This window comes from Cherax quadricarinatus, chromosome 98 (genome assembly GCF_038502225.1).
Source record: "Cherax quadricarinatus isolate ZL_2023a chromosome 98, ASM3850222v1, whole genome shotgun sequence".
In the NCBI taxonomy this organism is placed as follows: Eukaryota; Metazoa; Arthropoda; class Malacostraca; order Decapoda; family Parastacidae; genus Cherax; species Cherax quadricarinatus.
In genome coordinates, this window is record NC_091389.1 from 10,847,248 (window position 1) to 10,874,153 (window position 26,906).

At 46.6% G+C, this 26,906-nt stretch overlaps 2 protein-coding genes across 3 annotated transcripts in view; both read left to right on the forward strand.

Annotated features, from left to right (window-relative positions):
• The window catches only part of LOC128702539 (lysine ketoglutarate reductase/saccharopine dehydrogenase), a 68,060-nt gene extending 67,771 nt beyond the window's left edge, over positions 1 to 289 (forward strand). Inside the window, exon 8 of the mRNA XM_070105416.1 lies at positions 249 to 289. Within this exon, the coding sequence (XP_069961517.1) occupies positions 249 to 289 (41 nt within the window). The remainder of the gene's footprint in view (positions 1 to 248) is intronic.
• An 8,275-nt stretch (positions 290 to 8,564) lies between these two features.
• LOC128702537 (cell surface glycoprotein 1-like) lies at positions 8,565 to 24,997 on the forward strand. Of its 2 annotated transcripts, XM_070105398.1 has the most exons (7): positions 8,565 to 8,672; positions 14,614 to 14,734; positions 16,265 to 16,480; positions 16,718 to 17,272; positions 17,306 to 18,364; positions 20,166 to 20,288; positions 21,784 to 24,997. In XM_070105398.1, exons 2-7 carry the CDS (start codon positions 14,693 to 14,695, stop codon positions 21,955 to 21,957), a joined length of 2,169 nt encoding a protein of 722 aa, XP_069961499.1. In that variant the 5' UTR covers positions 8,565 to 8,672; positions 14,614 to 14,692; the 3' UTR covers positions 21,958 to 24,997. The 2 variants fall into 2 exon arrangements, with proteins under 2 accessions (XP_069961499.1, XP_069961498.1); XM_070105397.1 differs by having other exon boundaries at positions 16,718 to 18,364.
• The last annotated feature ends 1,909 nt before the right edge of the window (positions 24,998 to 26,906 follow it).

The following is a 26,906-nucleotide window of genomic DNA, read 5'->3' on the forward strand; positions in this document are numbered from 1 at the left end:
TAATCTAAAAATATCCCTTTGTATTTAATATCTTCTATATTTTATATATGGGATTATATTATTTGTTTTAATATATATATGAGATTATATAGAATTCTCATGCATAGTTCTTTTAAAAAAATATATATATATAAGGTCGACAATATGGCAGAAATGAAGATGCGCTGATCATCTGCCTCTTGAACATTATTTTCACAATATTTCACTGCTATTCTAAATGTTTAGTACAATATTTATCTACTTTTTAGATGCGTGTGAGCTAAACATAACGTACCCGAACGATCCTTAAAGAAACTACTGTTAGATCAATTTCAAAAACCTCGGCACAATTCCATAATATTTAGCTCAAAACTCCAAAGAAACTCAACGTGAATAACGAAAACTATCGTACGAGCGAAACTCAAAGAGACTCGGGGGGTGAAAGTTTTCCCGCGCTTTTTCCCCGCGGCGCCGTAATGGGTAACTCAAAAAGAATTAAGAAAAAAAAATACACCAGAGAAACGAGCAATTGTGACCTTTAATTACCCCTAACACAGGTGCGATAGGTGAAGCAGCTTTCACCTGAGAATTTCTTGTCTTAGTCAAGGATTAACAATGTCAAGTATGAGCAGAATAACATTATTCTCTGGTATTATATTCCTTGTGTTTACTTCAGGATTTTTGATTATTTAAACTCAAGACAATAATTATGTACATTTATATTTGATCTGTTATACAATAATAATTATTATCATTTATAATTATTATTACCATTATTTTTTTTATTATTAACACATCGGCCGACATTACCTTGTACCTAGTTCAGCCATCAAAACTTTGGAGCCCGGTCCCTGGACCCATTGTGTACCTCTGTCATCTGTAAATACCTTTGTAACTTGTCATGATTGTGACTAGACCTACCTGGAGTTCATTACCTTTGTAAATTGTGAGTTCATTACCTTTGTAAATTGTGAATTCATTACCTCTGTAACTTGCTCAGCTATCAAAACTTTGAGGCCCAGTCCCTGGACCCATTATGTACCTCTGTAATCTTTTGACCTCCTCCCACCAAGGCAGGGTGGCCCGAAAACGAAAAACTTTCATTATTGACTCCATCACTGCCCGTCGGGTGCTTTATGCTACACTTATGAAACTGCAACGTTAAATTTAGTGTACAAACTTAAAATGTATTGTTGGTATGAGTGAAAATATAAACCAGGAATTGGAAAATGAACCATCACACCAGCGGGGGTAGGGTCCAATATGGCGGTGTGGTTGTGCACTAAGTGTTTATTTAACCGTCTACCAGGCTACAGTATGTTGGGTGACGTCTACCAGGCTACAGTAGTGTGGGTGACGTCTACCAGGCTACAGTAGTGTGGGTGACGTCTACCAGGCTACAGTACTGTGGGTGACGTCTACCAGGCTACAGTAGTGTGGGTGACGTCTACCAGGCTGCAGTAGTGTAGGTGACGTCTACCAGGCTACAGTAGTGTGGGTGACGTCTACCAGGCTACAGTAGTGTGGGTGACGTCTACCAGGCTACAGTAGTGTAGGTGACGTCTACCAGGCTACAGTAGTGTGGGTGACGTCTACCAGGGTACAGTAGTGTGGGTGACGTGTACCAGGCTACAGTAGTGTGGGTGACGTCTACCAGGGTACAGTAGTGTGGGTGACGTGTACCAGGCTACAGTAGTGTGGGAGACGTCTACCAGGCTACAGTAGTGTGGGTGACGTGTACCAGGCTACAGTAGTGTGGGTGACGTCTACCAGGGTACAGTAGTGTGGGTGACGTACCAGGCTACAGTAGTGTGGGAGACGTCTACCAGGCTACAGTAGTGTGGGTGACGTCTACCAGGCTACAGTAGTGTGGGTGACGTGTACCAGGCTACAGTAGTGTGGGAGACGTCTACCAGGCTACAGTAGTGTGGGTGACGTCTACCAGGCTACAGTAGTGTGGGTGACGTTTACCAGGCTACAGTAGTGTGGGTGACGTCTACCAGGCTACAGTAGTGTGGGTGACGTCTACCAGGCTACAGTAGTGTGGGTGACGTCTACCAGGCTACAGTATGTTGGGTGACGTCTACCAGGCTACAGTAGTGTGGGTGACGTCTACCAGGGTACAGTAGTGTGGGTGACGTCTACCAGGCTACAGTATGTTGGGTGACGTCTACCAGGCTACAGTAGTGTGGGTGACGTCTACCAGGCTACAGTAGTGTGGGTGACGTCTACCAGGGTACAGTAGTGTTGGTGACGTCTACCAGGCTACAGTAGTGTGGGTGACGTCTACCAGGCTACAGTAGTGTGGGTGACGTCTACCAGGCTACAGTAGTGTGGGTGACGTCTACCAGGGTACAGTAGTGTGGGTGACGTCTACCAGGCTACAGTAGTGTGGGTGACGTCTACCAGGCTACAGCAGTGTGGGTGACGTCTACCAGGCTACAGTAGTGTGGGTGACGTCTACCAGGCTACAGTAGTGTGGGTGACGTCTACCAGGCTACAGTAGTGTGGGTGACGTCTACCAGGCTACAGTAGTGTGGGTGACGTCTACCAGGCTACAGTAGTGTGGGTGACGTCTACCAGGCTACAGTAGTGTGGGTGACGTCTACCAGGCTACAGTAGTGTGGGTGACGTCTACCAGGCTACAGTAGTGTGGGTGACGTCTACCAGGCTACAGTAGTGTGGGTGACGTCTACCAGGCTACAGTAGTGTGGGTGACGTCTACCAGGCTACAGTAGTGTGGGTGACGTCTACCAGGCTACCAGTGTGGGTGACGCTACCAGCTACAGTAGTGTGGGTGACGTCTACCAGGCTACAGTAGTGTGGGTGACGTGTACCAGGCTACAGTAGTGTGGGTGACGTCTACCAGGCTACAGTAGTGTGGGTGACGTCTACGAGGCTGCAGGCGGGTGGGTGACGTCTACCTACAGTAGTGTGGGTGACGTCTACCAGGCTACAGTAGTGTGGGTGACGTCTACCAGGCTACAGTAGTGTGGGTGACGTCTTCCAGACTACAGTAGTGTGGGTAATGTCTACCAGACTACAGTAGTGTGGGTGACGTCTACCAGGCTACAGTAGTGTGGGTGACGTCTACCAGGCTACAGTAGTGTGGGTGACGTCTACCAGGCTACAGTAGTGTGGGTGACGTCTACCAGGCTACAGTAGTGTGGGTGACGTCTACCAGGCTACAGTAGTGTGGGTGACGTCTACAAGGCTACAGTAGTGTGGGTGACGTCTACCAGGCTACAGTAGTGTGGGTGACGTCTACCAGGCTACAGTAGTGTGGGTGACTACCAGGCTACAGTAGTGTGGACGTGACGTCTACCAGGCTACAGTAGTGTGGGTGACGTCTACCAGGCTACAGTAGTGTGGGTGACGTCTACCAGGCTACAGTAGTGTGGGTGACGTCTACCAGGCTACAGTAGTGTGGGTGACGTCTACCAGGCTACAGTAGTGTGGGTGACGTCTACCAGGCTACAGTAGTGTGGGTGACGTCTACCAGGCTACAGTAGTGTGGGTGACGTCTACCAGGCTACAGTAGTGTGGGTGACGTCTACCAGGCTACAGTAGTGTGGGTGACGTCTACCAGGCTACAGTAGTGTGGGTGACGTCTACCAGGCTACAGTAGTGTGGGTGACGTCTACCAGGCTACAGTAGTGTGGGTGACGTCTACCAGTACAGTAGTGTGGGTGACGTCTACCAGGCTACAGTAGTGTGGGTGACGTCTACCAGGCTACAGTAGTGTGGGTGACGTCTACCAGGCTACAGTAGTGTGGGTGGCGTCTACCAGGCTACAGTAGTGTGGGTGACGTCTACCAGGCTAGCTACAGTAGTGTGGGTGACGTCTACCAGGCTACAGTAGTGTGGGTGACGTCTACCAGGCTACAGTAGTGTGGGTGACGTCTACCAGACTACAGTAGTGTGGGTGACGTCTACAAGGCTACAGTAGTGTGGGTGACGTCTACAAGGCTACAGTAGTGTGAGTGACGTCTACCAAGCTACAGTAGTGTGGGTGACGTCTACCAGGCTACAGTAGTGTGGGTGACGTCTACCAGGCTACAGTAGTGTGGGTGACGTCTACCAGGCTACAGTAGTGTGGGTGACGTCTACCAGGCTACAGTAGTGTGGGTGACGTCTACCAGGCTACAGTACTGTAGGTGACGTCTACCAGGGTACAGTAGTGTGGGTGACGTCTACCAGGCTACAGTAGTGTGGGTGACGTCTACCAGGCTACAGTACTGTGGGTGACGTCTACCAGGCTACAGTAGTGTGGGTGACGTCTACCAGGCTACAGTAGTGTGGGTGACGTCTACCAGGCTACAGTACTGTATGTGACGTCTACCAGGGTACAGTAGTGTGGGTGACGTCTACCAGGCTACAGTAGTGTGGGTGACGTCTACCAGGCTACAGTAGTGTGGGTGACGTCTACCAGGCTACAGTACTGTGGGTGACGTCTACCAGGCTACAGTACTGTGGGTGACGTCTACCAGGCTACAGTACTGTGGGTGACGTCTACCAGGCTACAGTAGTGTGGGTGGCGTCTACCAGGCTACAGTAGTGTGGGTGACGTCTACCAGGCTACAGTAGTGTGGGTGACGTCTACCAGGCTACAGTAGTGTGGGTGACGTCTACCAGGCTACAGTACTGTGGGTGACGTCTACCAGGCTACAGTAGTGTGGGTGACGTTTACCAGGCTACAGTAGTGTAGGTGACGTCTACCAGGCTACAGTAGTGTGGGTGACGTCTACCAGGCTACATTAGTGTAGGTGACGTCTACCAGGCTACAGTAGTGTGGGTGACGTCTACCAGGCTACAGTAGTGTAGGTGACGTCTACCAGGCTACAGTAGTGTGGGTGACGTCTACCAGGCTACAGTAGTGTGGGTGACGTCTACCAGGCTACAGTAGTGTGGGTGACGTCTACCAGGCTACAGTAGTGTAGGTGACGTCTACCAGGCTACAGTAGTGTGGGTGACGTCTACCAGGCTACAGTAGTGTGGGTGACGTCTACCAGGCTACAGTAGTGTGGATGACGTCTACCAGGCCACAGTAGTGTGGGTGACGTCTACCAGGCTACAGTACTGTGGGTGACGTCTACCAGGCTACAGTAGTGTGGGTGACGTTTACCAGGCTACAGTAGTGTGGGTGACGTCTAGCAGGCTACAGTAGTGTGGGTGACGTCTACCAGGCTAGCTACAGTAGTGTGGGTGACGTCTACCAGGCCACAGTAGTGTGGGTGACGTCTACCAGGCTACAGTACTGTGGGTGACGTCTACCAGGCTACAGTAGTGTGGGTGACGTTTACCAGGCTACAGTAGTGTGGGTTAGGCCTCTCTAATATATCAAGTCAACTATAATCTTGGTGTGCTGGAGTACTGGGAAATTTACATTTGAAGGAGTCAAAAGAAGACGGTATTGGGGACTTCCATTGTTACCTAGCTACAAGATCACATGAGCACTGCAGGAGGCCTACTGACCCATGCCAGGCAGGTCCAAGTCATCTACCGGCTTAAGCCACTGACCCAGGCTAGTCAGGTCCAGGTCACATCCACTTAGGAAGGAGTACAGCATCAGTTTAGGTTGTATTTATTAAGTAGGCCTTAGGAAGAGGCCTTTAAATACTAAAGGCCTAATATATCTGTGGTGAGCGCTCCGGTTAATCTTTTTTTTTAAGTTTGTCCTAATCTGCATATATTACTTTCGTGATGTATACTTAACAGATTCTCTTCAAGTTATAAACCCAACACACACTACTACGTTATAATTTACCAGAGTTATCAGAAATATATCTGGAGAGGGTTCCAGGGGGTCAACGCCCCCGTGGCCCGGTCTGTGACCAGGCCTCATGGTGGATCACCGCCTGATCAACCAGGCTCTGTTACTGGTTTTATTTTTTTTATTATTATTAACACACTGGCCGATTCCCACCAAGGCAGGGTGGCCCGAAAAAGAAAAACTTTCACCATCATTCACTCCATCACTGTCTTGCCAGAAGGGTGCTTTACACTACAGTTTTTAAACTGCAACATTAACACCCCTCCTTCAGAGTGCAGGTACTGTACTTCCCATCTCCAGGACTCAAGTCCGGCCTGCCGGTTTCCCTGAACCCCTTCATAAATGTTACTTTGCTCACACTCCAGCAGCACGTCAAGTATTAACTTGACGTGCTGTTGGAGTGTGACTTGTTACTGGTATCAACTTTTTATGCATTTAAAATTATATATTCCAGAGTGTGTGGGTCAGGAAGGATATATATATATATATATATATATATATATATATATATATATATATATATATATATATATATATATATATATATATTGATAATCTTAATAAATTGGTAAATTATGTGGGTAAAATTATTCAGAAATATATCTCTGCGCCTCATTTCCATAATTTTCCACAGTAATAGAAGTAATAATAATAGCAGTAGTAGTAACTGCTAGTAGTAGTAACGATAGTAATATTATTAGTAGTAGCACAGTCAGCAGCAGCAATAGTAGTAGTGATTGTAATAATATTCAGTTTTCCCTGGATAACTTGTAAACATAACGCACGTGGTTTTGTTTACCTTGTATTTTCCCGCGAAAACACGTAAACATGACCCACGTGGTGTTTGTTATTGTTGACATCCAGGAACTGCCTGCCTCTGACTGGCGCTCTGATTGACCGCTCATTAACCCGTATTGACCTTAAGTTTCAAACTTATAAGGTATTTTGTCCCTGTTGTGTCAGTTATAATGACTGTTTTTCATCTAGGCTGTCATCACCTATTTGTGGTTGCAAGGGTTGAGTCTCGGCTCCTGGCCCACCATTGGTTACAATATATTTCTGGCTTCATAAGCATCTCTTGCACTTATTCACCATTATTATTATTATTATTATTATTATTATTATTATTATTATTATTATTGTTATTATTATTATTTTTATTATTATTATTATTATTATTATTATTATTATTATTGCTATTATTATTATTATTATTATTATTATTATTATTATTGCTATTATTATTATTATTATTATTATTATTATTATTATTGCTATTATTATTATTATTATTATTATTATTATTATTATTATTATTATGAGTATGTGCACGTGTATCCATGTACGTACTTTCACATGAGTATCTATGTACGTACGTACACATGTACATACATAATCGTGAGTGCACACAAGGTCACATTTAAAACGCTCGTCCTTGGTTTGAAAAAACATATTGTCTTCAATTATTAGCAAATTATAGAGAATAACAAGAGGGATATTAAAATTATAGACTTTTTTGTCCATTTGTAGTTCCTGGTACATTGTGCCGGAAGCTGTTGTGAAGATCCCACTGTAGGGAGAAGTTGTGTATGTACTGAGAGGTGTGTGTATGTACTGAGGTGTGTGTATGTATTGAGAGGTGTGTGTATGTACTGAGAGGTGTGTGTATGTACTGAGGTGTGTGTATGTATTGAGAGGTGTGTGTATGTACTGAGAGGTGTGTGTATGTACTGAGAGGTGTGTGTATGTACTGAGAGGTGTGTGTATGTACTGAGAGGTGTGTGTATGTACTGAGAGGTGTGTGTATGTACTGAGAGGTGTGTGTATGTACTGAGGTGTGTGTATGTATTGAGAGGTGTGTGTATGTACTGAGGTGTGTGTATGTACTGAGAGGTGTGTGTATGTACTGAGGTGTGTGTATGTACTGAGAGGTGTGTGTATGTACTGAGAGGTGTGTATGTACTGAGAGGTGTGTGTATGTCCCACTGTAGGGAGAAGTTGTGTATGTACTGAGAGGTGTGTGTATGTACTGAGAGGTGTGTGTATGTACTGAGAGGTGTGTGTATGTACTGAGAGGTGTGTGTATGTACTGAGAGGTGTGTGTATGTATTGAGAGGTGTGTGTATATCTTGTGTGTATGTATTCAGAGGTGTGTGTATGTATTGAGAGGTGTGTGTATGTACTGAGAGGTGTGTGTATATCTTGTGTGTATGTATTGAGAGGTGTGTGTATATCTTGTGTGTATGTATTGAGAGGTGTGTGTATATCTTGTGTGTATGTATTGAGAGGTGTGTGTATATCTTGTGTGTATGTATTGAGAGGTGTGTGTATATCTTGTGTGTATGTATTGAGAGGTGTGTGTATATCTTGTGTGTATGTATTGAGAGGTGTGTGTATATCTTGTGTGTATGTATTGAGAGGTGTGTATATATCTTGTGTGTATGTATTGAGAGGTGTGTGTATATCTTGTGTGTATGTTAGTGTATATGTCCTGATCTATCATTACTGGATCGCTAAACACTTTAATAATAATAATAATAATAATGATAATAATAATAATAATAATAATAATAATAATAAATAGTGCATTAACAACATAAACATCAACATCCCAGCTAGTACCTTGATATTACTACTACCTACGCTCGTATATACGCTTCCCACTGTACCTTGATCACGACTTTAAGTAATAATAACACTGACAATACCAGATGCAAATGTACACAAAACGCTTCATTAAAAATTTCGTAATTTGACCCCCAAGTGTTCCACCTTTTCAACTTGGCTCCGCCCACTAGGTAGCCTGGTCCCGCCCACCTTTAACTTGGCCCCGCCCACTCGCCTCCTCCAAGTATAAAAACACCAACTCGCCGGGGAGGTTACCAGTACGATCGTTGCCTCAGTGGGTGGAGGAGCTCAGGTAAGGATTAATGTACCCGACTGACCTATTGACCTCCTCGCACCCAACATGACATCCATACACTGAATATCCCACTTGAGAGAGTGGTTGACCTCTGGAGTGGTCATAGTCCCACTTGAAGGACTGGTTGACCTCTGGAGTGTTCAGAGTCCCACTTGAGGAACTGGTTGACCTCTGGAATGGTCATAGTCCCACTTGAGGGATTGGTTAACCTCTGGAGTGATCATAGACCCACTTGATGGACTAGTTGACCTCTGGAGTGGTCATAGACCCACTTGATGGACTAGTTGACCTCTGGAATGGTCATAGTCCCACTTGAAGGACTGGTTGACCTCTGGAGTGATCATAGACTCACTTGAGGAACTGGTTGACCTCTGAAGTGGTCATAGTCCCACTTGAGGGATTGGTTAACCTCTGGAGTGGTCATAGACCCACTTGATGGACTAGTTGACCTCTGGAGTGGTCATAGACCCACTTGATGGACTAGTTGACCTCTGGAGTGGTCATAGACCCACTTGATGGACTAGTTGACCTCTGGAGTGGTCATAGACCCACTTGATGGACTAGTTGACCTCTGGAGTGGTCATAGACCAACATGACAGCCTTAAACCCATGATGACCTGCCAGACCAGAAATTACTTAAAAAATATTAAAAAAATGCCTTGAATACCACTTAATATGACACATTAATCCCCGTTTTCTACCAGACAGAAAACGGGAAGAAATCACCTGGGACACAAACCCGTATGGGCAAATTGATGATTTGAGAGGAAGACTTGAGGGACTGACACTTCTCAATTAACAAGCTGACAGAACATGACATGAAACTAACATGTTCAGTGCTGACACAGCTGACAGTGAAGTACATAACGTTGTAGCTGACAGAACAACCAGAAAATAACAGTGAAAAAACGACCTTTATAAGTGAAAGAAAACGGGAAATACTCATTAAAGAAAACGGGAAATACTAGTGAAAGAAAACGGGTAACGGGGGAAACTCTGATAATATATAAAATATAGTCAAGAAAACAATAAAAGCGGAAAAAGGAATAATTCTGAACAGTAATGTGACTTAAATATCAGTATTAAGCTGAATATACTGTGTTGAGACTTCTTGGTATCGTGTATGTTGTGATTGTGGCTCCTCTTGAGTTCCATACATGTTGTGATCGTGTTTCTTCAGAGTTCCAGACATGTTGTGATCGTGTCTCCTCTCAGTATCTTACCTGTTGTAACACCTGTTATATAGCCTAAACACCTGCTGTAACACCTGTTGTATCATAGCCTTAACACCTGCTATAACACCAGTAATATAACCTTAACAATTGCTTTAACACCTGTAACACCTGTTATATCAACCTTAACACCTGCTATAACACCAGTAATATAACAACCTTAACAATTGCTTTAACACCTGTAACACCTGTTATATCACCCTTAACACCTGCTATAACACCAGTAATATCACAACCTTAACACTTGTTATAACACCTGCTGTAACACCTGTTATATCACCCTTAACACCTGCTATAACACCAGTAATATCACAACCTTAACACCTGCTATAACACCAGTAATATCACAACCTTAACACTTGTTATAACACCTGCTGTAACACCTGTTATATCACCCTTAACACCTGTTGTAACACCAATAATATAACAACCTTAACACCTGCTATAACACCTGTAATATCACAACCTTAACACTTGTTATAACACCTGCTGTAACACCTGTTACATCACCCTTAACACCTGCTATAACACCAGTAATATCACAACCTTAACAACTGCTATAACACCAGTAATATCACAACCTTAACACTTGTTATAACACCTGCTGTAACACCAGTAATATCACAACCTTAACACCTGCTATAACACCAGTAATATCACAACCTAAACACTTGTTATAACACCTGCTGTAACACCAGTAATATCACAACCTTAACACCTGCTATAACACCAGTAATATCACAACCTTAACACCTGCTATAACACCAGTAATATCACAACCTAAACACTTGTTATAACACCTGCTGTAACACCAGTAATATCACAACCTTAACACCTGCTATAACACCAGTAATATCACAACCTTAACACTTGCTATAACACCTGCTGTAACACCAGTAATATCACAACCTTAACACTTGTTATAACACCTGCTATAACACCAGTAATATCACAACCTTAACACTTGCTATAACACCTGCTATAACACCAGTAATATCACAACCTTAACACTTGCTATAACACCTGCTGTAACACCAGTAATATCACAACCTTAACACTTGTTATAACACCTGCTGTAACACCAGTAATATCACAACCTTAACACTTGCTATAACACCTGCTGTAACACCAGTAATATCACAACCTTAACACTTGCTATAACACCTGCTGTAACACCAGTAATATCACAACCTTAACACTTGTTATAACACCTGCTGTAACACCAGTAATATCACAACCTTAACACTTGCTATAACACCTGCTGTAACACCAGTAATATCACAACCTTAACACCTGCTATAACACCAGTAATATCACAACCTTAACACCTGCTATAACACCAGTAATATCACAACCTTAACACTTGTTATAACACCTGCTGTAACACCTGTTACATCACCCTTAACACCTGCTATAACACCAGTAATATCACAACCTTAACTGCTATAACACCTGCTGTAACACCAGTAATATCACAACCTTAACACCTGCTATAACACCAGTAATATCACAACCTTAACTGCTATAACACCTGCTATAACACCTGTTATCACAACATAATTAGACCAAGGACTGGACCTTGAGGGATCCCCAGTTAAGACTTTCTAGCTGTGACTCTTAACAGGAAACCATTTATCTGCTGATGTCCCACACTTACCTTACTTATACCTCACTTATACCTCACTTATACCTCACTTATGCCTCACTAATACCTCAATTGTCTCTCAATTTACCCATTGCAGTAATATTCTGTTTTTTACCTCATCAAAAACTTTCTGGAAGTCCTGGAAGATGCGGTAAACCCTTCAGTTTTTCGTGTCTCCTGGCAGTGCTAAACCCGCAGGGGCTGTGTTGAACCTGTGGGGGGAGGGGGGTAAGGTAGGTTTGATCTGAGGAAGTGGAAGTTAGCTCCAGTTAACTGGACGAAGAGCTCTTTGTCAGCATCCAAGATGCCTGTTCTGACCTCTCCCTGCAATCGTACCCATTCCTGAAGCTGTGTTACTATACGTCTGGAGGATTAAATCTGTTGCACCGCAGCCGGGTTGATCAACTACCTGAGGTATACTAGTTCCAGTTTAAGACAGCCAGGGGTCTTGAAGACAACCAGGGGTCTTGAAGACAACCAGGGGTCTTGAAGACAACCAGGGATCTTGAAGACAGCCAGGGGTCTTGAAGACAACCAGGAGTCTTGAAGACAACCAGGGGTCTTGAAGACAACCAGGGGTCTTGAAGACAACCAGGGATCTTGAAGACAACCAGGAGTCTTGAAGACAACCAGGGGTCTTGAAGACAACCAGGGGTCTTGAAGACAACCAGGAGTCTTGAAGACAACCAGGGGTCTTGAAGACAACCAGGGGTCTTGAAGACAACCAGGAGTCTTGAAGACAACCAGGGGTCTTGAAGACAGCCAGGGGTCTTGAAGACAACCAGGGATCTTGAAGACAACCAGGGGTCTTGAAGACAACCAGGGGTCTTGAAGACAACCAGGGGTCTTGAAGACAACCAGGGGTCTTGAAGACAACCAGGGGTCTTGAAGACAACCAGGAGTCTTGAAGACAACCAGGGGTCTTGAAGACAGCCAGGGGTCTTGAAGACAACCAGGGGTCTTGAAGACAACCAGGGGTCTTGAAGACAACCAGGGGTCTTGAAGACAACCAGGAGTCTTGAAGACAACCAGGGGTCTTGAAGACAGCCAGGGGTCTTGAAGACAACCAGGGGTCTTGAAGACAACCAGGAGTCTTGAAGACAACCAGGGGTCTTGAAGACAACCAGGGGTCTTGAAGACAACCAGGAGTCTTGAAGACAACCAGGGGTCTTGAAGACAACCAGGGGTCTTGAAGACAACCAGGGGTCTTGAAGACAACCAGGGGTCTTGAAGACAACCAGGGGTCTTGAAGACAACCAGGGGTCTTGAAGACAACCAGGGGTCTTGAAGACAACCAGGGGTCTTGAAGACAACCAGGAGTCTTGAAGACAACCAGGGGTCTTGAAGACAGCCAGGGGTCTTGAAGACAACCAGGGGTCTTGAAGACAACCAGGAGTCTTGAAGACAACCAGGGGTCTTGAAGACAACCAGGGGTCTTGAAGACAACCAGGAGTCTTGAAGACAACCAGGAGTCTTGAAGACAACCAGGGGTCGTGAAGACGACCAGGGACAACCAGGGGTCTTGAAGACAACCAGGGGTCTTGAAGACAACCAGGGGTCTTGAAGACAACCAGGAGTCTTGAAGACAACCAGGGGTCTTGAAGACAACCAGGGGTCTTGAAGACAACCAGGGGTCTTGAAGACAACCAGGGGTCTTGAAGACAACCAGGGGTCTTGAAGACAACCAGGGATCTTGAAGACAACCAGGGGTCTTGAAGACAACCAGGGGTCTTGAAGACAACCAGGGGTCTTGAAGACAACCAGGGGTCTTGAAGACAACCAGGGATCTTGAAGACAACCAGGGATCTTGAAGACAACCAGGGAGTCTTGAGGACAACCAGGGGTCTTGAAGACAACCAGGGGTCTTGAAGACAACCAGGGGTCTTGAAGACAACCAGGGGTCTTGAAGACAACCAGGGGTCTTGAAGACAACCAGGAGTCTTGAAGACAACCAGGGATCTTGAAGACAACCAGGAGTCTTGAAGACAACCAGGGGTCTTGAAGACAACCAGGGGTCTTGAAGACAACCAGGGGTCTTGAAGACAACCAGGGGTCTTGAAGACAACCAGGGATCTTGAAGACAACCAGGGGTCTTGAAGACAACCAGGGGTCTTGAAGACAACCAGGGATCTTGAAGACAACCAGGGGTCTTGAAGACAACCAGGGGTCTTGAAGACAACCAGGGGTCTTGAAGACAACCAGGGATCTTGAAGACAACCAGGGGTCTTGAAGACAACCAGGAGTCTTGAAGACAACCAGGAGTCTTGAAGACAACCAGGGATCTTGAAGACAACCAGGGGTCTTGAAGACAACCAGGAGTCTTGAAGACAACCAGGGGTCTTGAAGACAACCAGGGATCTTGAAGACAACCAGGGGTCTTGAAGACAACCAGGAGTGTTGAAGACAACCAGGAGTCTTGAAGACAACCAGGGGTCTTGAAGACAACCAGGGATCTTGAAGACAACCAGGGGTCTTGAAGACAACCAGGGGTCTTGAAGACAACCAGGAGTCTTGAAGACAACCAGGGATCTTGAAGACAACCAGGGGTCTTGAAGACAACCAGGAGTCTTGAAGACAACCAGGGGTCTTGAAGACAACCAGGGATCTTGAAGACAACCAGGGGTCTTGAAGACAACCAGGAGTCTTGAAGACAACCAGGGGTCTTGAAGACAACCAGGAGTCTTGAAGACAACCAGGGGTCTTGAAGACAACCAGGGGTCGCTTGTGTGTGTGGCATCAATGGCGTAACAACACCTTCAGATAATTTCAAAAGAGTTAACCATTACAACATCTAGGTAATAATGAGTTGTGTTCCAACACTCTGACACAACTCATCATTAGCTAATCACAAATTTACAATATAATAATAACCTCCGTGTCTCTCTTACTCTCATCTAAGATACCTTGAGCTCACAACCTAACGGCCCAGGTTCAATCCCGGGACGGGTAGACATCTAAATAAATAAATAAATATATATATATATATATATATATATATATATATATATATATATATATATATATATATATATATATATATATATATATATTTTTTTTTTAGCTTCTTCACCGAGCTCAAGAACTACCACAACTACCACTACTACTACCACCACTACTACCACCACTGCTACCACAACAAGATGAGGGTCGTCTGTGTCGTAATATCACTGCTGGTATCTCAGGTAAGATCTTCAAATAATCTGTTAAAATGTTTCTCAAACTGGGGGTCGTGGCTCCCCTGGATGGGTCGTGGCTCCCCTGGATGGGTCGTGGCTTCCCTGGATGGGTCGTGGCTCCCCTGGATGGGTCGTGGCTCCCCTGGATGGGTCGTGGCTCCCCTGGATGGGTCGTGGCTCCCCTGGATGGGTCGTGGCTCCCTTGGATGGGTCGTGGCTCCCCTGGATGGGTCGTGACTCCCCTGACTGGGTCGTGACTCCCCTGGCTGGGTCGTGACTCCCCTGGATGGGTCGTGACTCCTCTGGATGGGTCGTAACTCCCCTGGATGGGTCATGGCCCCCCTGGCTGGGTCGAGGCCCCCCTGGCTGGGTCGTGGCCCTCCTGGCTGGGTCGTGACTCCCCTGGCTGGGTCGTGATCCCCCTGGCTGGGTCGTGGCCCTTCTGGCGGGGTCGAGGCCCCCCTGGATGAGTCGTGGCCCCCTTGGCTGGGTCGTGGCCCTTCTGGGGAGTCGTGGCCCCCCTGGCTGGGTCGTGATCCCCCCTGGCTGGGTCGTGACCCTTTTGGCGGAGTCGAGGCCCCCTGGATGGGTCGTAGCCCCCCTAGCTTGGTCGTGGTCCTCCTAGCTAGGTCGTGCCCCCCTGACTGGGTCGTGGCCCCCCTGGCTTGGTCGTGGCCCTCCTGGCTGGGTCGTTGACCCCCTGGCTGGGTCGTGGCCCCCCTGGCGGGGTCGAGGCTATCCTGGATGAGTCGTGGCCCCCTGGCTGGGTCGTGGCCCCCTGGTTGGGTCGTGGCCCCCCTAGCTGGGTCGTGTCCCCCCTAGCTGGGTCGTGTCCCCCCTGGCTGGGTCGTGGCCCCCTAGCTGGGTCGTGGCCCCCCTGGCTGGGTCGTGTCCCCCCTAGCTGGGTCGTGTCCCCCCTGGCTGGGTCGTGGCCCCCCTAGCTGGGTCGTGTCCCCCCTGGTTGGGTCGTGGCCCCCTAGCTGGGTCGTGGCCCCCCTGGCTGGGTCGTGTCCCCCCTAGCTGGGTCGTGTCCCCCCTGGCTGGGTCGTGGCCCCCCTAGCTGGGTCGTGTCCCCCCTGGCTGGGTCGTGGCCCCCCTGGCTGGGTCGTGTCCCCCCTAGCTGGGTCGTGTCCCCCCTAGCTGGGTCGTGGCCCCCCTGGCTGGGTCGTGGCCCCCCTGGCTGGGTCGTGGCCCCCCTGGCTGGGTCGTGTCCCCCCTAGCTGGGTCGTGGCCCCCCTGGCTGGGTCGTGGCCCCCCTGGCTGGGTCGTGGCCCCTTTTATCATTATTTTCTCAGTTAAATCTGCCTTAAATTTCATATATTTTTTAGAGGTCAAATTAATAATAATAATAATAATAATAATAATAATAATAATAATAATTATCATTATTTATTCTAGAGATACAACTTAAGCTTGGGAAGCTTAAGCTGCTGTCAGCTTGACAGCCGCGCCTCAGATTGTGTGGGGAATGTAGATGGTTGCCCGTCTTGTTGTCTAATAGCATTCTCTCTGAAACTATTTTTCTTCTGCCTACAGGCATATGCCAGCCTACTTGACGGCTTGGATCACCACCACCACCATGGTGAACATGGTGAACACAGCCATGGTGAACAGGAACACCAGCAACACACCAGTGAAGAACACAGCCCTGCTAGAGAACCAAGTTATGGGGAACGCATCCCCAGTGAACGCATCCCCAGTGAACAAGTGACTACTGGAGAACAAGAACAGTCGATTGTATCAACCAATAAGGTAAAACTGATAATTTCTGTAACTCTGCCATACCTTCTACATGACCATACATCTCATCCATACCTTCTACATGACCATACATCTCATCCATACCTTCTACATGACCATACATCTCATCCATCCCTTCTACATGACCATACATCTCATACATACCTTCTACATGACCATACATCTTATCCACACCTACATGACCCATACGGGTATAGTGCTTCCCATAATAATAATATTCACCGACAGGACCAGCGGACAGTGTCAGCAGTAGCATCTGACCTCAGCAGCTTCCTTGACCTGCCACCAGCTGACACTGATGTTGATGCTGACTTTAGTCATGACCTCCCACTTCCTGATGCTGAGGTCAACCAGGTCTCTGACCACCCAACACCAGAAGACAACCAGGTCTCTGACTACCCAAGACCAGAGGTCAACCAGGTCTCTGACCACCCAACACCAGAAGACAACCAGGTCTCTGACTACCCAAGACCAGAGGTCAACCAGGTCTCTGACCACCCAACACCAGAAGACAACCAGGTCTCTGACTACCCAAGACCAGAGGTCAACCAGGTTTCTGACCACCCAACACCAGAGATCAACCAGGTCTTTGACCACTCAACACCAGAGATCAACCAGATCTCTGACTACCCAAGATCAGAAGTCAACCAGGTCTCTGACCACCCAACACTAGAAGTCAACCAGGTCTCTGACCACCCAACACTAGAAGTCAACCAGGTCTCTGACCACCCAACACTAGAAGTCAACCAGGTCTCTGACTACCCAAGACCAGAAGTCAACCAAGTCTCTGACCACCCAACACTAGAAGTCAACCAGGTCTCTGACTACCCAACACCAGAAGTCAACCAGGTCTCTGATATAGTGACAAGCCAGGTCAGTCATGGCTTTGATGTAAGAACAGGCCTGGTCAACCAAGGCTTTGATGTCCCAGTAACTCGTGTAGGTCAAGCCTTTGACAACCCAATTCATGAGGTCAGCCAAGAACTTGACCTGCCGACAACTGAGTTCAACCCAAGTTATGAGTATCCAGGATATGTCGTCAACCAGCAGTTTGACAGCCAGGCAAGCCAATTCAACCAGAGTTTTGACGAATCAGAAGGTCAGTTCAGTCAAGGCATTGACAGCACAATACCAGAGGTCAACCAGGGCTTTGACCTTCCAGCACAGGTCAACCAAGGCTTTGATAGCACAGTACCAGAGGTCAACCAGGGCTTTGACCTTCCAGCACAGGTCAACCAAGGCTTTGATAGCACAGTACCAGAGGTCAACCAGGGCTTTGACCTTCCAGCACAGGTCAACCAAGGCTTTGACATCCCCGTCACTGAAACCAGTCAACAACTTGACCTCTCTGGTAATGATGTCAGCCAGCAACATGACCTCTCAGTCAACAAGGTGACTTCAGCTACTGATGCGCCAGTGACCTCTGACCTCGCAAAATCCACTGTTAGTGTCCCGATTAAGAAAGTTTTACAGTATGATGTTGAGTACGACCCTGATAATGTGGCAGTTCCTGGCACTGTCTCTCCACAGACTCTTGAAGCAGTGCCTGGCACTGTCGCTCCACGGACTCTTGAAGCAGTGCCTGGCACTGTCGCTCCACGGACTCTTGAAGCAGTGCCTGACACTGTCGCTCCATGGACTCTTGACGCAGTGCCTGGCACTGTCGCTCCATGGACTCTTGAAGCAGTGCCTGGCACTGCTGGTCCGTGGGATCAAGGATCACTTACCACAACCCCTACTTCACAACACTTTGCTCTACCCTCAACTACTCCAGCGCCAGTGGAGGTCACAGCTGCTCCAGTGGAGGTCACAGCAAGCAGTGCCACATCAGAGGGCCAACAACCTTCAGGCAGTGCCAAGCAACTGGACCTAGCAGTGAGTCACTATCAATTATCTTAAACGAAGTTGTGATGTAATTATGCCTTTTAACACACCTCTGAGAATGATGTGTAGAATGATAGATGTATCATACCAGTAGACCAGCATCTTAGAATGATAGATGTATCATCCCAGTAGACCAGCATCTTAGAATGATAGATGTATCATCCCAGTAGACCAGCATCTTAGAATGATAGATGTATCATCCCAGTAGACCAGCATCTTAGAATGATAGATGTATCATCCCAGTAGACCAGCATCTTAGAATGATAGATGTATCATCCCAGTAGACCAGCATCTTAGAATGATAGATGTATCATCCCAGTAGACCAGCATCTTAGAATGATAGATGTATCATCCCAGTAGACCAGCATCTTAGAATGATAGATGTATCATCCCAGTAGACCAGCATCTTAGAATGATAGATGTATCATCCCAGTAGACCAGCATCTTAGAATGATAGATGTATCATCCCAGTAGACCAGCATCTTAGAATGATAGATGTATCATCCCAGTAGACCAGCATCTTAGAATGATAGATGTATCATCCCAGTAGACCAGCATCTTAGAATGATAGATGTATCATCCCAGTAGACCAGCATCTTAGAATGATAGATGTATCATACCAGTAGACCAGCATCTTAGAATGATAGATGTATCATACCAGTAGACCAGCATCTTAGAATGATAGATGTATCATCCCAGTAGACCAGCATCTTAGAATGATAGATGTATCATACCAGTAGACCAGCATCTTAGAATGATAGATGTATCATCCCAGTAGACCAGCATCTTAGAATGATAGATGTATCATACCAGTAGACCAGCATCTTAGAATGATAGATGTATCATACCAGTAGACCAGCATCTTAGAATGATAAATGTATCATACCAGTAGACCAGCATCTTAGAATGACAGATGTATCATCCCAGTAGACCAGCATCTTAGAATGACAGATGTATCATCCCAGTAGACCAGCATCTTAGAATGATAGATGTATCATCCCAGTAGACCAGCATCTTAGAATGATAGATGTATCATCCCAGTAGACCAGCATCTTAGAATGATAGATGTATCATCCCAGTAGACCAGCATCTTAGAATGATAGATGTATCATCCCAGTAGACCAGCATCTTAGAATGATAGATGTATCATCCCAGTAGACCAGCATCTTAGAATGATAGATGTATCATCCCAGTAGACCAGCATCTTAGAATGATAGATGTATCATCCCAGTAGACCAGCATCTTAGAATGATAGATGTATCATCCCAGTAGACCAGCATCTTAGAATGATAGATGTATCATACCAGTAGACCAGCATCTTAGAATGATAGATGTATCATCCCAGTAGACCAGCATCTTAGAATGATAGATGTATCATCCCAGTAGACCAGCATCTTAGAATGATAGATGTATCATCCCAGTAGACCAGCATCTTAGAATGATAGATGTATCATCCCAGTAGACCAGCATCTTAGAATGATAGATGTATCATCCCAGTAGACCAGCATCTTAGAATGATAAATGTATCATACCAGTAGACCAGCATCTTAGAATGATAGATGTATCATCCCAGTAGACCAGCATCTTAGAATGATGTAGCATCCCAGTAGACCAGCATCTTAGAATGATAGATGTATCATACCAGTAGACCAGCATCTTAGAATGATAAATGTATCATCCCAGTAGACCAGCATCTTAGAATGATGTATCATCCCAGTAGACCAGCATCTTAGCAAGTGTAGATATATCATCCCAGCATGATAAGTACAGTAATACCATCACTGGTTGACAGGTTGGAAGGGGAGCAGAGTTGTCAGTAAACTACCCACAGTACTCAGCAGTACCCAAGACAACTTTCTCCTGCCTGGACCAACAGTGGGGCGGTTACTTCGCTGATCCAGAAACACACTGCCAGGTTAGTGCCTCTTACTGTCTATGTAATTATGTATAACAATACACTGAAAGACCACTGTTGGTCTTGGGTTCTCATTTTTCAGTTGACAGCCTTAGACCCCCTACGAATTTTTAATGGTCTTAGGAATAGAAGGTTCGTAAGACAAACATGTGAATTTAACTCGACTCACGAAACAAACCATACCTCGGGCGGGGTTAGAACCCGCGATCAGAGAATCTCAAAACTCCAGACCGTCCCATTAGTCATGGTCTGGAGTTTTGAGACTTGACCGCGGGTTCTAACCCCACCCGTGGTATGATTTATGTGAATATATGTTGCAGATCCTCCCGTAAATAGCGGATGCTGGGCAACAGGTACAAATATTATGTCTGTTGATCTGATCTTAATCCAGTTTATGAGGAGTTAAATTTTGTAGAATAAGGAAACAGGGGCTCTGGTGGCCTGGTGGTTAACGCTCTGGCTTCACACGGTGAGGGCCTGGGTTCGATTCCCAGCCAGAGTAGAAACATTGGACGTGTTTCTTTCCACCTGTTGTCTATGTTCCCCATCAGTAAAATGGGTACCTGGGTGTTAGTCGACTGGTGTGGGTCGCATCCTAGGACACTGACCTAAGGAGGCCTGGTCACAGACCGGGCCGCGGGGGCGTTGACCCCCGGAACTCTCTCCAGATGGTAATTAATAGGGTAATATATGCAAAACAACTACTGTGAAAGAATAGTGAAATTTCAAGCGCTTTCGTGACTTCTCGCATTACCTGGAGATACCCGGAGACAGTTCCGGGGGTCAGCGCCCCTGCGGCCCCGTCTGTGACCAGGCCTCATTATGTGAGAAGTCACGAAATCGCCTGGAATTTCACTATTCTTTCACAGTGGTTGTTTTGTCTGCTCTAATATCACCAGTTTACTGTGATCTTATTGTGAGGATGGTGAGATATATGGATGTTCTGTTGCAAGACTGATCTTGTTTCATCTCTGCTACTGGACAGGAGAGGTCGTGACCCCCTTCGTCCACACCTGTACTGCCAGTGTGTGGACGTAGGGGGGTCGTAGCCCCCTTATCTAGAAAGCCCATTGTTAACCTGGAGTTTACCTGGAGAGAGTTTCGGGGGTCATTTCAGGCATGTTAGGTCAGTTTTGTCCCCAGGATGCGACCCACACCAGTCGACTAACACCCAGGTACCTATTTTACTGCTAGGTGAACAGGGTCAGCAGGTGCCTTAAGGAAATACGTCCTAATATTTCCAGCCGTACCGGGGATCGAACCACGGACTTCAGTGTGAGCTGAGTGCACTACCAACCCAGCTACGGGACACGTGAAGTGAAACATAAGTAATAGTAGTAGTAGTAATTAAGCAGTAGTAGTAGTCACAGTAGTAATAGTGATAGTACAGGGTGTTTCAAAATGAATGATCCCAATTTCAAAGCAGTTCCCTTTGAAACTGGTTCCATCATTTTGAAACAGTCTGTAGTGTAATTCAGCAATGTCTCCTACACAGGTGTTCCACATCTGTCTTAACGGAGGTAAGATGGGATCTTTCCTCTGTCCCAATGGAACATTGTTCAACCAGGACTACCTTGTATGTGACTGGTGGTACAATGTGGATTGTTCCAGGGCTACGAACAAGTACGACATCAACGCTGCCATCGGTGTAGTCCCAGAGAGAAGATAGTCCCACACAACACTAACGTATATACAGTATACTGATGTATATACGGTGTATATACTGGGTAGATTGGTGATAACTTCAGACCAGCAGATATACTTGGTCATTTATACTGCTGGAGTATATTTTATCACCAATCAGATATTTTACATCTATTTAAGTATATACCCTGGGTATATCTGGTATGTATACTTCAGGTATACACTGAGGTATACTCTACACAAAGGTTTGAATGTTATTTAAGTGAGGTATACCACATAAGGGATAGTATGTGATAATAGTACTGATATACCGTTATACCATCACAGATTAGAATTGCAATGTTACCTGGAGTACAGTCAGTAGCGTCCACTTACCACTAACAGTCTTCCTGGAGTACAGTCAGTAGCGTCCACTTACCACTAACAGTCTTCCTGGAGTACAGTCAGTAGCGTCCACTTACCACTAACAGTCTTCCTGGAGTACAGTCAGTAGCGTCCACTTACCACTAACAGTCTTCCTGGAGTACAGTCAGTAGCGTCCACTTACCACTAACAGTCTTCCTGGAGTACAGTCAGTAGCGTCCACTTACCACTAACAGTCTTCCTGGAGTACAGTCAGTAGCGTCCACTTACCACTAACAGTCTTCCTGGAGTACAGTCAGTAGCGTCCACTTACCACTAACAGTCTTCCTGGAGTACAGTCAGTAGCGTCCACTTACCACTAACAGTCTTCCTGGAGTACAGTCAGTAGCGTCCACTTACCACTAACAGTCTTCCTGGAGTACAGTCAGTAGCGTCCACTTACCACTAACAGTCTTCCTGGAGTACAGTCAGTAGCGTCCACTTACCACTAACAGTCTTCCTGGAGTACAGTCAGTAGCGTCCACTTACCACTAACAGTCTTCCTGGAGTACAGTCAGTAGCGTCCACTTACCACTAACAGTCTTCCTGGAGTACAGTCAGTAGCGTCCACTTACCACTAACAGTCTTCCTGGAGTACAGTCAGTAGCGTCCACTTACCACTAACAGTCTTCCTGGAGTACAGTCAGTAGCGTCCACTTACCACTAACAGTCTTCCTGGAGTACAATCAGTAGCGTCCACTTACCACTAACAGTCTTTCTGGAGTACAATCAGTAGCGTCCACTTACCACTAACAGTCTTCCTGGAGTACAATCAGTAGCGTCCACTTGCCACTAACAGTCTTCACACCTGCCACTCAGACACCCTGGTAGGCCTATAACAGCTCGTGGACACCCTGGTAGGCCTATAACTCATGGACACCCTTGTAGGCATATAACAGCTCGTGGACACCCTCGTACACATGTAACAACTTATAGACACCCTGGTATGCCTATGACAGCTCGTGGACACCCTGGTAGGCCTATAACAGCTCATGGACACCCTGGTAGGCCTATAACAGCTCATGGACACCCTGGTACACATGTAACAACTCATAGACACCCTGGTATGTCTATAACAGCTCGTGGACACCCTGGTAGGCCTATAACCACTCATAGACATCCTGTAGGCCTATAACAATTCAACTTACAGATAATTCTATACACGAACACTCCCTTTATCTGACCCCCTCAGATACTCAGAACACCTGTGACCCCACCTAGCTTGTCACAGCCAGCTCACAGATACTCAGAACACCTGTGACCCCACCTAGCTTATCACAGCCAGCTCACAGATACTCAGAACACCTGTGACCCCACCTAGCTTGTCACAGCCAGCTCACAGATACTCAGAACACCTATGACCCCACCTAGCTTGTCACAGCCAGCTCACAGATACTCAGAACACCTGTGACCCCACCTAGCTTATCACAGCCAGTTCACAGATACTCAGAACACCTATGACCCCACCTAGCTTGTCACAGCCAGCTCACAGATACTCAGAACACCTATGACCCCACCTAGCTTGTCACAGCCAGCTCACAGATACTCAGAACACCTATGACCCCACCTAGCTTGTCACAGCCAGCTCACAGATACTCAGAACACCTGTGACCCCACCTAGCTTATCACAGCCAGTTCACAGATACTCAGAACACCTATGACCCCACCTAGCTTGTCACAGCCAGCTCACAGATACTCAGAACACCTATGACCCCACCTAGCTTGTCACAGCCAGCTCACAGATACTCAGAACACCTGTGACCCCACCTAGCTTATCACAGCCAGTTCACAGATACTCAGAACACCTATGACCCCACCTAGCTTGTCACAGCCAGCTCACAGATACTCAGAACACCTATGACCCCACCTAGCTTGTCACAGCCAGCTCACAGATACTCAGAACACCTATGACCCCACCTAGCTTGTCACAGCCAGCTCACAGATACTCAGAACACCTATGACCCCACCTAGCTTGTCACAGCCAGCTCACAGATACTCAGAACACCTGTGACCCCACCTAGCTTGTCACAGCCAGCTCACAGATACTCAGAACGCCTATGACCCCACCTAGCTTGTCACAGCCAGCTCACAGATACTCAGAACGCCTATGACCCCACCTAGCTTGTCACAGCCAGCTCACAGATACTCAGAACACCTATGACCCCACCTAGCTTGTCACAGCCAGCTCACAGATACTCAGAACACCTGTGACCCCACCTAGCTTGTCACAGCCAGCTCACAGATACTCAGAACACCTGTGACCCCACCTAGCTTGTCACAGCCAGCTCACAGATACTCAGAACACCTGTGACCCCACCTAGCTTGTCACAGCCAGCTCACAGATACTCAGAACACCTATGACCCCACCTAGCTTGTCACAGCCAGCTCACAGATACTCAGAACACCTGTGACCCCACCTAGCTTGTCACAGCCAGCTCACAGATACTCAGAACGCCTGTGACCTCACCTAGCTTGTCACAGCCAGGTCACCCTGTCTCTCTCTGCAAGACATGTATGGATCTTGTTATGCAAGACACACCAGTACTGGTCCAGACACCAGTACTGGTCCAGACACACCAGTACTGGTCCAGACACACCAGTACTGGTCCAGACACACCAGTACTGGTCCAGACACCAGTATTGGTCCAGACACACCAGTACTGGTCCAGACACCAGTACTGGTCCAGACACACCAGTACTGGTCCAGACACACCAGTACTGGTCCAGACACACCAGTACTGGCCCAGACACACCAGTACTGGTCCAGACACACCAGTACTGGTCCAGACACACCAGTACTGGTCCAGACACACCAGTACTGGTCCAGACACCAGTACTGGTCCAGACACCAGTACTGGTCCAGACACCAGTACTGGTTCAGACACCAGTACTGGTTCAGACACCAGTACTGGTCCAGACACACCAGTACTGGTCCAGACACACCAGTACTGGTCCAGACACACCAGTACTGGTCCAGACACCAGTACTGGTCCAGACACACCAGTACTGGTCCAGACACACCAGTACTGGTCCAGACACACCAGTACTGGTCCAGACACACCAGTACTGGTCCAGACACCAGTACTGGTCCAGACACCAGTACTGGTTCAGACACACCAGTACTGGTCCAGACACCAGTACTGGTCCAGACACACCAGTACTGGTCCAGACACACCAGTACTGGTCCAGACACACCAGTACTGGTCCAGACACACCAGTAATGGTCCAGACACACCAGTACTGGTCCAGACACACCAGTACTGGTCCAGACACACCAGTACTGGTCCAGACACACCAGTACTGGTCCAGACACCAGTACTGGTCCAGACACCAGTACTGGTTCAGACACCAGTACTGGTCCAGACACACCAGTACTGGTCCAGACACCAGTACTGGTCCAGACACCAGTACTGGTCCAGACACACCAGTACTGGTCCAGACACCAGTACTGATCCAGACACACCAGTACTGGTCCAGACACACCAGTACTGGTCCAGACACCAGTACTGGTCCAGACACCAGTACTGGTCCAGACACACCAGTACTGGTCCAGACACACCAGTACTGGTCCAGACACACCAGTACTGGTCCAGACACCAGTACTGGTCCAGACACCAGTACTGGTTCAGACACCAGTACTGGTCCAGACACACCAGTACTGGTCCAGACACACCAGTACTGGTCCAGACACACCAGTACTGGTCCAGACACACCAGTACTGGTCCAGACACACCAGTACTGGTCCAGACACACCAGTACTGGTCCAGACACACCAGTACTGGACCAGACACAGTTACTCTGATAATATTTGTTCCAGGGTTGAATAACATCAAGAACTTGGCTGTTAGAGTTAAAGCTCTGTGTGGTAATATTTTCTCTAATACAATAACACTAAGAATGCCGTTCCAGGAGAGATGCTGTGTATTCCATACCGGTTTAGTGCTCTTCCCCGCGATTATTAGTATTGTGGTCATAGAAAATGGTGGACTCAGATATTAAAGAAAACGGAATGTCAACAAGCTGGTCTTAACAATTTTAATAATAAATATTAATGTTTGGGCATAAAAATATGTCTATTATGTACGTTTTTACTGTCTCATGTGTGTATGTACATTTGTGTGTGTGTATGTACATTTGTGTGTGTGTGTACGTTCTCTTTGTGTGCCATAGACATGTTTGTGTCTTGTATGACGCAATATTTTAGCCTCAACCAATAGGAGCCTTCGTAATATTTGTCAGCCAATCAGTGCCTCGCTTAGTAGGAGGACATGTGACGTCACATGTCTCTTCGGCCAATCACGCCATCCCTTGTGGTGCCTTATGTGATGTCATGACACGACTGACCAATCGCATCTTCCCTGGCGGCAGCACATGTGACGTCATCTCTTCCGCTGACCAATAGCATCTCACGTGTCTCTGCTTTCTGTATTCGTGTAAATATATTTTATTCTGGTAATAAAATATAACTTTATATAAACAACTATCTCTATTTTTATCCTAACATTTAAATGTTAAAATGTAATATTAATATTAAGTTCAACATTAATAATATGTTTGTGGGAGGCAGTGATA